Source organism: Monodelphis domestica, chromosome 3 (genome assembly GCF_027887165.1).
Source record: "Monodelphis domestica isolate mMonDom1 chromosome 3, mMonDom1.pri, whole genome shotgun sequence".
NCBI classification, from domain to species: Eukaryota; Metazoa; Chordata; class Mammalia; order Didelphimorphia; family Didelphidae; genus Monodelphis; species Monodelphis domestica.
The window spans coordinates 222,775,078-222,790,533 of NC_077229.1; the positions used below are offsets into that span (position 1 = coordinate 222,775,078).

At 38.0% G+C, this 15,456-nt stretch overlaps 1 protein-coding gene across 1 annotated transcript in view; it reads right to left on the reverse strand.

Moving 5' to 3' along the window:
• LOC100024047 (cytidine monophosphate-N-acetylneuraminic acid hydroxylase) overlaps positions 1-15,456 on the reverse strand; it is a 71,228-nt gene that overhangs the window by 27,333 nt on the left and 28,439 nt on the right. The window contains exons 8-10 of the mRNA XM_016431746.2: positions 13,523-13,660; positions 11,013-11,148; positions 5,591-5,731 (exon numbers count right to left, since the gene is read on the reverse strand). Coding sequence (XP_016287232.1) covers positions 5,591-5,731; positions 11,013-11,148; positions 13,523-13,660 — 415 coding nt within the window. The remainder of the gene's footprint in view (positions 1-5,590; positions 5,732-11,012; positions 11,149-13,522; positions 13,661-15,456) is intronic.

Genomic DNA, 15,456 nt, shown 5'->3' on the forward strand with positions numbered 1-15,456 from the left:
GGCTCCAAGGCAGAAGAGTGGTAAGGGCTAGGCAATGGGGGTCAAGTGACTTGTCCAGGATCACATAGCTGGGAAGTGTCTGAGGCCAGATTTGAACCTAGGACCTCCCATCTCTAGGCCTGACTCTCAATCCACTGAGCTTCCCAGCTGCCCCCAAGAGGATCTTTCTTGAGCATTTTGTCACCATTTTATAATAGGTGTTTTTTATACAGTGGCTAGGAATAGCTAGTTGAGGGAAGCAATTACTGGTTATTGAGAAGGTAACTAGTAAGCTGATATGGATCATCTACTCCCTGTCCCCCTAAAATCATCATTTCTGAATTTTATGTGTATGTGTGATGGTCAAAGTGAATAATTACATTCTCATTTGATACAAGTGTCAGTATATATGACCTTCTCCAGGACAAGGGCAAGAAAAAAAAAGTTGACAATGGAGCTAAGAAACCATTTTCTAAGCCCAGTTGTTGGGAGAGGTTATAAGGGAAAATGTATGTCATTTTACCAACTTAAGAAAGTTCAAATCAGGGGATAGTTGGATAGCTCAGGGGATTGAGAGCCAGGCCTAATGATGGGAAGTCCCAGGTTCAAATCTGACGTCAGACACTTTCAAACTGCATGACTCTGGACAAGTCACTTAATCCCCATTGCCTAGCCTTTACCACTCTTTTCCCTAGGAACCAATACGTGGTATTGATTCTAAGGCAGAAGGTAAGGGTTAAATAAATTAAAAAAATACAAAAGTTCAGGGAATATTATGTTGTAGAAAACCTGGCTTTTTGATTTTTACTTGAAAGTTTGTTTTCCTCCCAAAAAAAAATCTTTTAAAGGTGGTTGAATAAACTGGTTAAGTAAAACTAGTTTTAGAAATTGATTATGTGATGGGCAGAAATGATAGCTTTGATAAATGCAAGACTTCATTTTTCCTGCCTACTAAAAATCCTATTGCACTAGTCAAGCAGATTGTTTTTTTCAAAAAATGTTTTTCTTTTTCAATTTATTCAGCCTAAGCCCACTAGTATGTGTATGCATTTTAACAAAGCACTGATAGCAGGAGGAATCTTGCTATTTAGCCTATGAATATATAAACAGCAATGCAATGCTTGAAATGACTTTGGAATACACCAAAACAAAAAGAACTCTGTATCTTGAGTGCCTGTTAAGTTCTTTATGAAATATATCACCTGCATTAAACTAATTCTTTTAATGTGAAAAAAATCCCCAAACAAAACCATAAAGAAATTTCAATCACCCAAGCCTAAAGTCATTGTAAGAATTTTCATCTTTTTGTAGTACCCAAACTGAAGTCAGGAGTATGGGCTATGCTCTTCCCCTCTCTAAAATTCTATATAAGCACCTTGCCTTTTTCAATTTGGCAGAAATTTCCAGTAGTTATGTTATGGTGTGTCTTTCCTGAGACAGTGGTCATCTTAGCATGTTGGATCTGTGTGGTGGCTGTAATCATTTATCTCCCTTGTCCTGATTAAAGACTCATTCTTAATACAACTCTGGTTATTTTGATCTTTTTTCAGGTTGACATAAAATGCTCTATTGGGAATACAAGGGATATGGAAGGAAGGAATGAAAGCAAGAGCTTTTAGTTCCCCCAGTTTCACCTGGCCTTTTTTAGTCTTCACATCCATGACAAGAAGGGGGATTGTGTGGAACTGAATGAAATTCTTTTATTATAGTTCTACCTAGCACATTTGTAATTACTTCTAGATAGAGTCTTCAGCATGACTTGAAGATTCTCAATTCAGGAATATGCTAGAAATTGAAGTTTTTTGACCCTGACTCAAATAAAAGTTTAGACTGAATGACTCTGAGGGGCAGCAGGTGAAAATATAGGCTTAAACAGATTTAAGAGCTCTAAGTGTTGCTAAATGGGATTTGCATCACTTAAGAATGAAAAAATAGCTTTGAAGACTATGAAGCTAAAGAATGAAAAGATTTCTCCGTACTGGGAAAAAGCTGGAGCACAGGGGAAGGCTAACTAGTGGTAAAAGAGTCTTAGGCGCTCATGGAAGAATCTTCTTGCTGAAAGCAACTCAATCTCATTATTTCAGATGATGTCTGACTCCAGATGTACCCTGACTATTCAGGGTAAAGTGAGATAATCACTTCCTATCCCTGGAAGTTATAGTCCTCCTAAAGCCACCCAAGAATGAATTAGCTTTTTTGATTGCCACATCACATTCCTGATGCATAATGAGCTTGCATACACTAAAACACCAAGTCTTTTTACACAATTGCTTTCTATCTATGCTTTCTCAATCTTATTTTTTTATACCAAAGTGTAAGACTTTACATAGCCCAATAAATTTCATCCTAATCAAATCACTTCAATAGCCCAGCCCAGGAGTTATACTCATGTAGAAATATCCCTTCTGGTACAATATTGACTCAAATAAAACCACAAGTTAACATTATCCATATTGTACTTTATAGGTATTTAACTCGTTAAACATTTACCATCTATATTTTAATCTGTTTCCAGAAACACTCAGAAGTACTGGAGGTCAGCCGGCTGGGAGGTTGACACCTGTGCTTTATCCTGTCATAATCTTTTTGGATTCCGTCAACCAGTGTTTGTTAGCTATCCTGCCTGACTTTGTTTCATCTGTAAATCTGATGAATATGTCATCTAGGCTTTCCCCCAAGTCATAGATAAAAATGTTAAACAGCACGGGGTCAAGTCTATCTTTCTGGGGGGCATACTACTGGAGACTTCCTGCCTCATTGACCATGGATCATTAAAAATTGTTCTTTAAAAAAGCTAATTGAAATAATCAACAACTTTAGCAAAGTTGCAGGATACAAAATAAACCCACATAAGTCATCAGCATTTCTATATAATTCCAACACAACTCAGCAGCAAGAACTAGAAAGAGAAATCCCATTCAAAATCACCTTAGACAAAATAAAATACTTAGGAATCTATCTCCCGAGACAAACACAGGAACTATATGAACACAACTACAAAACACTCTCCACACAACTAAAACTAGACTTGAACAATTGGAAAAACATTAACTGCTCATGGGTAGGACGAGCCAATATAATAAAAATGACCATCCTACCCAAACTCATTTATCTATTTAGTGCCATACCCATTGAACTTCCAATAATTTTTTTTACTGATTTAGAAAAAACCATAACAAAGTTCATTTGGAAGAACAAAGGATTAAGGATATCCAGGGAAACAATGAAAAAAAAATACAAAGGAAGGGGGCTTTGTAGTCCCAGATCTCAAACTATATTATAAAGCAGTGGTCATCAAAACAATTTGGTACTGGCTAAGAAACAGAAAGGAGGATCAGTGGAATAGACTTGGGGTAAGTGACCTCAGCAGGACAGTATACAACAAACCCAGAGAACCCAGCTTTTGGGACAAAAATACACTATTTCATAAAAACTGCTGGGAAAATTGGAGGACAGCATGGGAAAGATTAGGTTTAGATCAACACCTCACACCCTACACCAAGATAAATTCAAAATGGGTGAATGACTTGAACATAAAGAAGGAAACTATAAGAAAATTAGGTGAACACAGAATAGCATACATGTCAGACCTTTAGGAAGGGAAATATTTTAAAACCAAGCAAGACTTAGAAAGAGTCACAAAATGCAAAATAAATAATCTGGAATACATCAAATTAAAAAGGTTTTGTACAAACAAAACCAATGTAACTAAAATCAGAAGGAAAGCAACAAATTGGGAAGCAATCTTTATAAAAACCTCTGACAAAGGTTTAATCACTCAAATTTACAAAGAGGTAATTCAATTGTACAAAAAATCAAGCCATTCTCCAATTGATAAATGGGCAAGGGACATGAACAGGCAGTTCTCAGCCAAAGAAATCAAAACTATTAATAAGCACATGAAAAAGTGCTCTACATCTCTTATAATCAGAGAGATGCAAATCAAAACAACTCTGAGGTATCACCTCACACCAGCACATTGGCTAACATGACAGCTATGGAAAGTAATGAATGCTAGAGGGGATGTGGCAAAGTGGGGACACTAATTCATTGCTGGTGGAGTTGTGAATTGATCTAACCATTCTGGAGGGCGATTTGGAACTATGCCCAAAGGGCGATAAAAGACTGTCTGCCCTTTGATCCAGCCTTAGCACTGCTGGGTTTGTACCCCAAAGAGATAATAAGGAAAAAGACTTGTACAAGAATATTCATAGCTGCACTCTTTGTGGTAGCCAAAAATTGAAAAATGAGGGGATGCCCATCAATTGGGGAATGGCTGAACAAATTGTGGTATATGTTGGTGATGGAATACTATTGTGCTCAAAGGAATAATAAAGTGGAGGAATTCCATGGAGACTGGAACAACCTCCAGGAAGTGATGCAGAGTGAGAGGAGCAGAACCAGGAAAACATTGTACACAGAGACTGATACATTGTGGTACAATCGAAGGTGATGGACTTCTCCATTAGGATCAATGCAATGTCCCTGAACAATCTGCAGGGATCTAAAAAACACTATCCACAAGCAGAGGATAAACTGTGGGAGTAAAAACACCAATGAAAAGCAACTGCTTGACTACAGGGGTTGAGGGAATATGACTGAGGAGAGACTCTAAATGAACACTCTAATGCAAATACCAACAACACGGAAATGGGTTCGAATCAAGAACACATGTGATACTCAGTGGAATTGTGCGCCGGCTATGGGAGAAGTGGGGGGAGGAGGGTGGGGGAAGGTAAAGAAAATGATCTTTGTTTCCAATGAATAATGTTTGGAAATGACCAAATAAAATAATGTTAAAAAAATTGTTCTTTAATTTTGACCATCCCACAAACTTTGAATCCAGATGATTATATTTTTACATCTTAGTCAATCCATTTATTTCCATCTTTTCTGTAAGAACAGTATAGGATTTTATCAAAAGCTTAGCTAAAGTTTTGATAAACTATACCCACAGTGTTAAGGAAATCTCAGTAGTATACAACGAAACAAAATTTGTCAGAGGAACTAAAGAATCATGGTGTAGAGGAAAAGAGGTGATCTGGTTCAAGGTATGACTTTCTCTCTTACTTCCTGTGTGACTCAGGCAAAGTCAACTTAACCTCTTTGATTCCCTTGATTCAGTTATTTCTCAGTTGGGGCCAGCTCTTCATGATCCCATTTGGGGTTTTCCTGGTGAGGTTTATGGAGTGGTTTGACATTTATTTTTCCAGTTAATTTTTTAGATGAGGAAATCAAGGTCAGCGGGGTTAAATGACTTGTCCAGGGTCACACAGCTAATAAGTATTGAAGATCAGATTAGAAGTCATAAAGATGATTCTTCCTGACTCCAAGTCCAACGCTCTATCCATTGTGCCACCTAGATTCCTTTTATCCTCATCTATAAAATATAGATAAAACTTGCACTACAGTAATTCACAAGTTTTTTAGGAAATAATGATTGTAAAACATGTTGTAACTGTAAAGGTTAGTCTTAATTTTTACTATTATTATTGAAAATCATTGAGAAACAGATTATTACTATTATGGGACTGACACAGTAGATGAACTATGACAAAGTCCTGGTGGCAGTAATGGATTTTCTCCCCTCTGTTAATACTTTAAATTTTACCTGTCTAAAGGATCCTTTAGCATTCTCCCCAGGTCAAGTACAGCACCAGGCTTTGGTGTCCATGTAGAAACATTAGATGATTTTTTTATGAGGTTGTTGAGCTCATTTGGGTCATTTTTAATATTAGTTTCTTTTATATACCTGTAAATGAATAACATATTCTGTGAAGGAACTAATATCCTGATTTGAACTGGTAGATAAGAATTATGGCAAAAAATTTTGTTCTGTTTCTATCAAAATTCTTTTCCCTTTAGTGGGTGCTAAAAGCTGTCTTTGAGCTAATATCTCTAAACAGGGAACACTCCTAACATATTCATTAATTGGGGTCATACTAAACTTCTATCATCTATTGTAATCACATAGTCACAAGATTGCATGTTGAGAGCTAAAAAGGACCTAGAAGGAAGAATAATTTAGTGTAACCACTTTGTAGATGAGGAAAATGAAGCAGAGGGGATAAGTGACTGGTCAAAGGTCATACAGTTAGTGATCAACAGGGCAAAAATTTAAATCTAGATCACACAAACTCTGAAGTAGAAGGGACCATAGAGGCTAGCAAGTCCAACTTTTATTTAAACTTCCTCAAAATCATGTAGACTAGCAAAGATGTGATTAGCACCTAGGACCCATGGCTATAAATCCAGACCCTTTCTCTGATATTATATCCTGCTATGGTGATTTGAACTGAGTGGATAAGCATTTCTTGAGTGCCCCCTATGCCTACTATTCAAAGTGCTGGGAGTACAGAGAAAGACAGACAGCAATTCCTATCCTCAAGGAGCTCATAGTCTAATTGCTGTTGTTGTTCAGTCATTTCAGTCATGTCTGACTCTTTGGGACCCCATTTGGGCTTCTCTTGGCAAAGATACTGGAGTGGTTTGCCATTTCCCTCTCCAGCTCATTTGATAGTTGAGGAAACCAAGGCAAAAAGAGTTATTACTTTCCCAGGGTCATACCACCAATAAGTGTCTGAGGCTAGATTTGAACTCAGACAGATGGATGAATTGTCCTGACTTCAGGACTACCATTTGACCCACTGGGCCACCTCACTCAGATAATATGAAAATAACTATGTATGAGTAATATATACTGAAGATAAGCTGAAGATGGAATTTATTGATTAGGGGTTGGGGATTGATCTATACTTTAAGAAAATCACTTTGGTGGCTGAATGAGGGATGGATTGGAGTGGGGAGAGACTTGAAGGTGGAAGATCCACCAGCAAGCTATTGTAATAGTCTGGGTGTGAGGTGATAAGAGCTTGCACCAGAGGGGTAGCAGAGGTGTCAGAAGAAAGGAGGAGGTATATTCAAGAGATGTCACGAGGGTGAAATCAATGGGCCTTGTCAGCAGATTGGATTGAGGGGTCAGAGATAGTGAGGAGGAGAGGATCATGCCTACGTTGTGAATCTGAGAGACTTGGAGGATGCTGGTGCTCTCTACAGTAACAGGAAAGTTAGGAGGGAGGGATGGATTAGGGGGAAAGACAATGAGTTCAGTTTGGGGCATGTCACATGGGAGCATATCTATTGCACATCCAGTTTGAGATATCTGAATGGCAATTGGAGATGCAAGAAGAACCAGGAGAGATTAGCATTCTGAAACCCAGAGAGAAGTTTCAAGGAGTGAACAATCATCAATGTCAAAGGCTACAGAGATATCAGGAAGGATGAGGGTTAAGAAAAGGCCTGTGAACTTGGCAAATAAGAGATCAGTGGTTTGGACAGAGAATGAGGCATGGAGACAGGAAGTCCTGGGTTCAAATCTGACCTCAGACACTTCCTAGTTGTGTGATACTGGGTAAGTCACAATGCCAATTATTTATTTAGTTCTTACTGCCTTGGAATCAATATTTAGTATTGATTCTAAGACAGAAAGTAAGGGTTTAAAATGAATGAACAAATAAGCAAACAAAATTGTCATTGATAACCTTGAAGGGAGCAGTCCTGGTGGAATGTCAAGTTTGGAAGCTTAATCAAAAGGAATAAAGAAATTAGTAAAAGGGAAGAAAATGGAAGCATCCATTGTAGACAGTTTTTTCAAAAAATTTAACTACAAAGGGCAGAAGAGATATGGAATGACAATTGGGTAGAATCAAAGGAGAGAGTGAGGGTTTTTTGAGGATGGGGAGCATCTGTAGCATTGTAGACAGTAGGGAAGTAGCCACTAGTTTGGGAAAGATTGAAGAGAAGTGACAGAACAGGGATTGGAGAGGGGACAGTCTGTTCAAGAAGATAAGATGAAATGGGACTACTTGTGTAGGCAGAGGGATGGCTTCAGTAAGGAACAGGGATATCTCCTCATGTGAGACAGGTGAAGGAGAAGATAGCTACTAGATTGTAGATATGAATTGCATGAACCTCAAAGGAAAAGTAACTGAGTGATGGAGGTAAGGGGAGACCCTGAAAGTGGCAATGCAAGGAGTATTCCAACTCCCCTCCTTGAACCAAAAATGATAACAAGTAAAAGTGCAACTAATATTAGAAAACTGGCCTAATTGGCTATATTTTCAGGGGAGGTCAGGTTTCAGTGATTGTTAGAAGATTAAAGGAATGGGAGAGGGAAAAGATTAGTATGGAGGGAAGTTTGTTACCTATGGAAAAAGCATTTCCAGAGGGCACAATTGAAAGGGTAGGTGGTATTTGGATTTTGGAGTTGGAGAGTCTAGGAGAATAGGAATAAGAAATTCAGTGAAGAGGGATAGGGAATGGGGCTTAGATGATGACCTGCAGGGGTTCAGAATCATTGGGATGTATAGGGTATGGCCAGATGTGATAGTGTTCACCCTTGAGTAAAAGATGATACTACTTTTCTTAGAGAAGACCAGAGATTGGACAGGAAACTGCAAAGCAGGACATGGAAGTCTTACTCTCTACCATATTTTTTTCTTCCTCTTCTTTCAGGACACACATAGCCACGGTGGGAGATAGAAGGTCTAAAGTCAAAGGGAAATTTGCTCCTTTTTGACCAAAGGCTTTCTACATAGATGGAGGGAAACCAGACTCGCAACAGCATGTGTCTTTGTGCTGGCACAGATGGAATTCCTGTATCAGCCTTCCCTCAAGGGACATGGGTAGAAAGAAATGGAAAACCTGGTCAGAGAAAGGTCCTGCTTTTCTTCTCCTCTAGAGCTGTAGATCAGACAGGTTCACCGTTTCTGTATTCAACAGAGTACACTGGACTTGCAAAAGAAAGGCAATAATTTTGTGCTATTGACACATGAAATTTGAGTGGGAGGTCTATTCAGGAAGAGAGGATAGAATTAGGAGCCTTGCCTGAGGAGACTGTTAATTGGGTGCAGGGGGATGTTTGGAACAATTGGACTTCCTCTGGGGTTGCCAGTGCATCACTCATGGCAGGCAGATGGGGCTATGAAAATGTGATTGGAGTTAAAGCCTGAATAATTATTCTTCCCCCTACAACTATATCTTTTTTTAACTACCCCCCCCCTCTCCTTCTATTCATTTAGATGGAGCAAAAAAAAAAATCTGACTTACTTTCTATTGTGTATTGTTGAAAGTAGTTTGTGAAACATTCTTTTTTTTTTTAATAAATTTGTTATCATTGTCTAAGTGACTGTACGTGTGAGGGGGAGAAGTGAACTTTAGGAGTTTTTGTATTTCATAGACTATATTGGGTGGGACTCTGTGGTTATGGTTTGAAGGCTAAATGGCATGTTGTTTAGTCATTTTTCAGATGTGACTCCATTTGAGTATTCTTGATTTGCTATTTCCTTCTCCAGATGATTTCATAGTTGAGAAACTGAGGCAAGCAGAGTCATACAGTTAATAAGTGTCAGAGGTTGATTACGAACTCAGGAAGAGGAGTCTTCTTGACTCCATGCCTGGCATTCTATCTACTGTACCACCTAGATGCCCCTAAAACATGTTCCCTGGGGCTATTGTGGTACTGTTTTGTTTTAGGAATAATCCCGTGACTTTCCCAAGTAGAACAATGAAACTTAAAACTTGAGAGTTGCTTAGATTTCCGTTAGAATGAGCTAATTGGAGCCATGATGTTTCTGGGAATCTGAGTGCTGGTATTTTCTGAACTAGAAAGTAACTTCAGGAGCTGCTTGGTGGTTCAGTAGATAAAAAGTAAGGCCAAGAGATGGGAGGTCCTGGGGTCAAATCTGGCCTCAGGTACTTCCTAGCTTATGTGACCCTGGGCAAGTCACTTAACCCTAATTGTCTAGCCCTTACTGCTCTTCTATTTTGGCACTGATACTTAGCTTGGAGTAAGGGTTTGAGGAGAGGAGAGGGAGAGGGAGAGGGAAAGGGAGAGGGAGAGAAGATTGAAGAGAAGGCCACTTCAGATTTTTCAAACACAAGAAAAATAATTCAGGGGAGTGATTCTAATGCCAAAGGTAAGAGTTTTTAAAAAAAAATAAAATAAATTGGTTTCAATTTTAATTCCATTCCTTCTTATTTGTGTGACTTTGTACAAGTCATTTTATTTTCTGGGCCTGAATCCCTTTACCTATCAAATGAGGAGATTAATAAGGAGTTGGAATAGAGACTTCAAATGTGTTCTGAATGCTAAGTTCTGACAGAGTAAATTGTTGGCAAACCTAGCAGTATCCATGCTGTTTGCCAAGGGTAGCTTTTGTTGTGTTTTTCTTTGGCCCCTCTTTAAGTCAGCTGTGTGTGTGTGTGTGTGTGTGTGATCAAATATATATATATATATATATATATATATATATATATATATATATATATATATATATATATGCACATATATATATAATTTATTTTATTTTTTATTTTTATCATATTCTTGTGGCATTGAATACCGCAGAATCAAAATTGTAAAGTGGGAAAGGACCTTAAAGATCATCTAGCCCAATTCGTTTGTTTTACAGATGAAGAAACTGATTGCTGGAGAAGTTGTGACTTTTCCAGAGTTATAAAAGTAGTAAATGGAAAGTTTGCATTTGAAACAAGATTTTCCATGCTACAAATTCAATGTCTTTCCCACTATACCATGCTCTTTCACTTGGAGTCATTATTCCCTGTAAAGCTGATTTTTTGTAACCCTAATTTTCTGTCCTTTCAAGGACCCTCAGAGTTCATTCAGAATATTCTGGAGGATCAACTCTTAATCCCCACCTAATCTTTTGCTGTATGCTCCCGCCTTGTGCCTAGTGGTATCCCTTTCCCAAGAAAACATTATACCACTCTTGTCTTTGTACTCTTTCTCCATTTATGCCCCATATGGAACTGAATGTTTATCATCCTGCATGCCTTATCCAAACTTTATGACTCAAGCAAGATAGGCCCCCTTGTAAATATACACGATGTCCCAGCCTGCAAATCCTTTGAAATAAAACACTTAAGTTTTTCTAACTCCATTTCTCTAGTTTGACACCCCCGTGCTGTAAAATTTCATAGGAAATGACATTGAATATGATGTTGAGTCATACTTGTCTGATGGGTGGGATTCCACAAAATATCCAGCAAAAGGACAAAAAATTCTGGGTTGTAGGTCCTTCACCAGCTGGGCCTTATAGTTCAGGAGTTTCTTCCTCTCTGTTATAATGAACTGGGCCTTCCACTCCTCTGAAATAACAAGATTTTTGATAAATCTCTTCCATACTGTAAGAATTATAATTTTAACTGCTGATTATATCTCTAAATCATTTCAGAAATGAAAGCACATGAATGGCAGAGGTTAAATAAGAAAGATTGCCACCATCCACTGGATATCATTAACAAAGAATCTTTGAAATTTTATACCCCATCCTACACCCAGGGATAAGTGACCCCTCTATCTTCAAATCATCTATGTCTACTTCTCTGTTTCACAACAATCTCAGAGATGGAAGGGACCTCTGAAATCATATACTCTTAGGATAATGATTTAAAGCCAAGAGGGAACTTGGAAACCATATGCTTGTTTCCATTTTTTTTTAATAAATGAAAAAATAAACCTCTGGATGGGAAATGACTTATCCAAGATCAGAGGTAGTAAGTAGTAGCTAGTTAGACTCTAGTTTCAAATCCAGGTACTCTGATCCAAATTCAGTACTCTTTCCATTATATCAATCACATTGTCTCAGGTCATCTAAGGGGAATCTAGTTTGGATCTCTATGTTGCATTTATCATAATATGTTGTTGTTCAGTTGTTTCTGATTCTTCATAACCCATTGGCAAAGATGCTGGAATGGTTTGCCAAATAATTTTCTAGCTCATTTTACAGATGGAGAAACTGAGGGCTAAATGACTTGCCCAAGGAGACACAGCTAGTAGGTGATACTGAGCAAGTCATTTTCATGACATAACTTGCTCTAAATTCTCTTTTCTGTGTATTTGTCCTCTCTCCCCTCTACTTCTTTCCTGTCCCAGTAAATTATAAACTACTTGAAGGCACACAATGTGTCCTCCACCATCCTGCTATGTGACATTGCCCAGCTTCCTTTATCTGATTTTAACTTCGGAGAAGAGATGTGATTTAATTGCTACATAAATTTTAAAATGAGGAAAATCTCTCTAGTAATGAGGATTGGCCTCTCCCCTGCCTGCAATTTATAGTTTTAGAGGGCTGCCAAGGGGAACAAAAGATTAAATTTCTTCCTGGGGATTATAAAACTAATAGATGTTAGAGGAAGACCTTGAACTTGGATCTTTTTTTAATTAAACCTTATCTTCCATTTTAGAATCAATACTATGCATTGGTTCTAAGGCAGAGGAATGGTAAGGGCTAGATGATGGAAGTCACTTAACCTCCATTAAGCTAGGGAAGTGTCCAAGGCCATATTGGAACTGAGGATCTCCAGTTTCCAGGCCTGGCTCTCAATCCACTGAGCCAATTAACAGTCCCATTAAACATGGATCTTCCTGACCAGAAAGTCTCCCTATCTACTACATCATGTTAGCTCTCAAATTGCTTATAGTGGATGATTAATAAGCAAATAAATGTCTGATTGAATGGAAACTCCAGGTAGTAATGGGTGTATGATGTACCTTCTCAGTTGGCAGAGTACTACTATATAGACTGATTTTCATTGTTAATTCAGTCCTGTTCTAGACTTGTATATGGCATGCTAAGTCCTGATGAACACCATAATTCTTGCATTCTGATTCCATAACCAAAGTAGAAGCTTCTTAGTGGCATGATATACAGTGGGTCTCTGCTTCCCATTCCTTGGACCATTGATGAACATGGTAGGTATGTATCAGTAGATGGATGAATGAATGAATGAAATAAAGGAATAGAATCTAAGGGGAGAGGGCTGAGCAATCTTTGCTTTGACTTCTAACATACAAGAAAGAGAGCCAAACCACTATCAATTGGAACATTTCTAGTAATAGATTAGTAAGTGCATTTGTGTATGTTGGTAGAGGAGAAGAAGAGTTCCATGCTTCCTAAACATGAGCCTTGGGGGAAGATCTCATTTTAGCAACTGATTATAACATGTTTCTTTCAGGACATATGGGGGGAATAACAAAGGAAGGAAGAGGGAGAAACCTTTAACAGTTTAAATTGGAAGGTCCATGTTTTTTCTTTTGAGCTATAGCTATCTTTTGGGGGATAAAGGAATGGGGCAGGGAGAATGGCACATATGTGTGCCTTGAAAGTAGCTGCTGATTGACATTATTTCTTTTTTTCCTACCATATAGTGGTGTAATGGAAAGAGCATTGAAGTCAGATAACCTGGATTCAAATCCTGACTGAGACTTACTATACTTAATCCCTTTGGGGCTCAATTTATTCATCCATACAATGAAGATCTTACACTAGATATTTCCTAAGGTTCCTTCCAGATCTACATATGTGATCCTGTTGTAATGAGGAGAAGATCATCAGTGTATGTATTCATTAATTTAATTTAAACTTGGCTAATCAACATTGGACCTTTCCTATCCTATATACATATAATACATAAGGTTCCTTTGGAGAATATATGTCTGCTTTTTTAAAATTTAAGTTACCAGTAAACTTTCCACCACTGAATGTCATTGGAAAGCCAGATGCTCCTCCAGCAAAATCACTCATCATCAAATCAACCTTCTCAGGAAGTCTCCCCCCATTAGGTTGGGTACAGTCCACTGTATTGAGGATTTTATGACCTAGGCAAAAACAGAAGGGGCAAAATTCTCAAAGTTAAATCTTTACTGTAAGTCAGTACAATAAGTATTTATCAGGAGTACATGTATAGTATATCAAATGACTTACTCTTTTAGGAAGTGGGAAGGGAGAAAATTTGGATTGTAACATTTTAGAAAAAAATATTAAAAATTGTTTCTATGTATAATGAGGAAAAATACAATAAGATATTACTGGAGAGAACAAACACATTTATCAGGGACCTACTTTGTGTAAGGCATTGTGCTAGATATGGTGGAGTACAAATACAATTCAACCACTACCCACCAAGAGCTTACATTTCCTCTGGGGTTCTATAACATGCAAGGTCATTGGAGGAGAGAGAGAGCACTAGCAATTAAGGGTATCAAGAAGAGCTTCTTGGAGATGGAGACAGATGAGTTGAACCTAAATAAGGACGATCATCATCATTATTATTATTATTCCACAGATAATAAAGATTCTGAGAAGCAGAGGGAAATAATTTCTATTTGTGTATAGGGTATAATTTATGCAAATGCATGGAAAGGAGAGATGAAATGTGGAGTTTGGGGAGTAACTAGTAATTCAATGTTTCTGGAAGACAGTGTTCGAATGAGGGTACTATGAATTAAGAATGGAAGTGCCCCCTGGTGCTAGATTATGAAAGGCCTTAGAGGCCAAACTGAAGGATTGTGTGTTGTGATTCTGGTAGCTGTTACCTTCCAGTCCCCAGATTATTTTCCTTCATTTCTCAAAGAGTTCAATACTGGAATCATAGTCTTCCTATCCACCCCAATTCTAGCTCTTAAGTTTAGTCACCTCAATATAAACACTGATGTTCCCTCAAATACCTTGCTTTCCCATTGCATACATTTTTAAAATTTCCATAATCTGCATCTTCACTTCACCTTAATCCAGTCAAAGGGTGGTCGTGCCTTTGACCTCATTCTCACCCATAAGTATTCTTCTTTGATGTATTTATTATTATGTTATATGCTATACTTTTATTATCCAAAACTTGCAATTCTTTTATGTGCCCATAATGTCCTGTCCACTTCTCTTTCTAGGTGTATCATCCTTTCCTTCTCTACTACAGCCTCTAGTAACTTCATCCCTCTCTACTTTTTTTTTCTCCTTGCCCCTCTGCTCATCTGAAGATTATGGTTAGTCAACTCAAGTCTATATTGTTCTCAAACAAGAAGAAGAGGGCCAGGAGCAGAGACATGCCATAGGAATTGACCAGCATTAAAGTAGGATAAACAAGGGGGCAGCTGGGTGGCTCAGTGGATTGAGAGCCAGGCCTAGAGATGGGAGGTCCTGGGTTCAAATCTGGCCTCAGACACTTCCCAGCTGTGTGACCCTGGGCAAGTCACTTAACCCCCATTGCCTAGCCCTTACCACTCTTCTGTCTTGGAGCCAATACACAGTATTGATTCCAAGATGGAAGGTAAGGGTTTTAAAAAAAATAGGATAAACAAAACCAATTGCAGGGACAAAAGAAATGGTGGATGAAAATATAGATTTAACAATCTATCTTCAAGATTGCTCTAAATCAATTAATGCTTCATCTCAGGTGGTTCTTATGAGTTACATGCTTTGCAAATCTTAAAGCAATATTTATACATGAATTTATATGTATTTATATATGAATAATATACAATATTATGATGATAACATAAGAATAATACTATTATGCTTTGCTTTTCCACCTTTCAAAAAGATGAAAAAATAGAATAGAAGGGCTGGCCACTGATTTTTGGAAAGCAAAGCAAAAAGCCAAAGGTCTTATACGAAACAT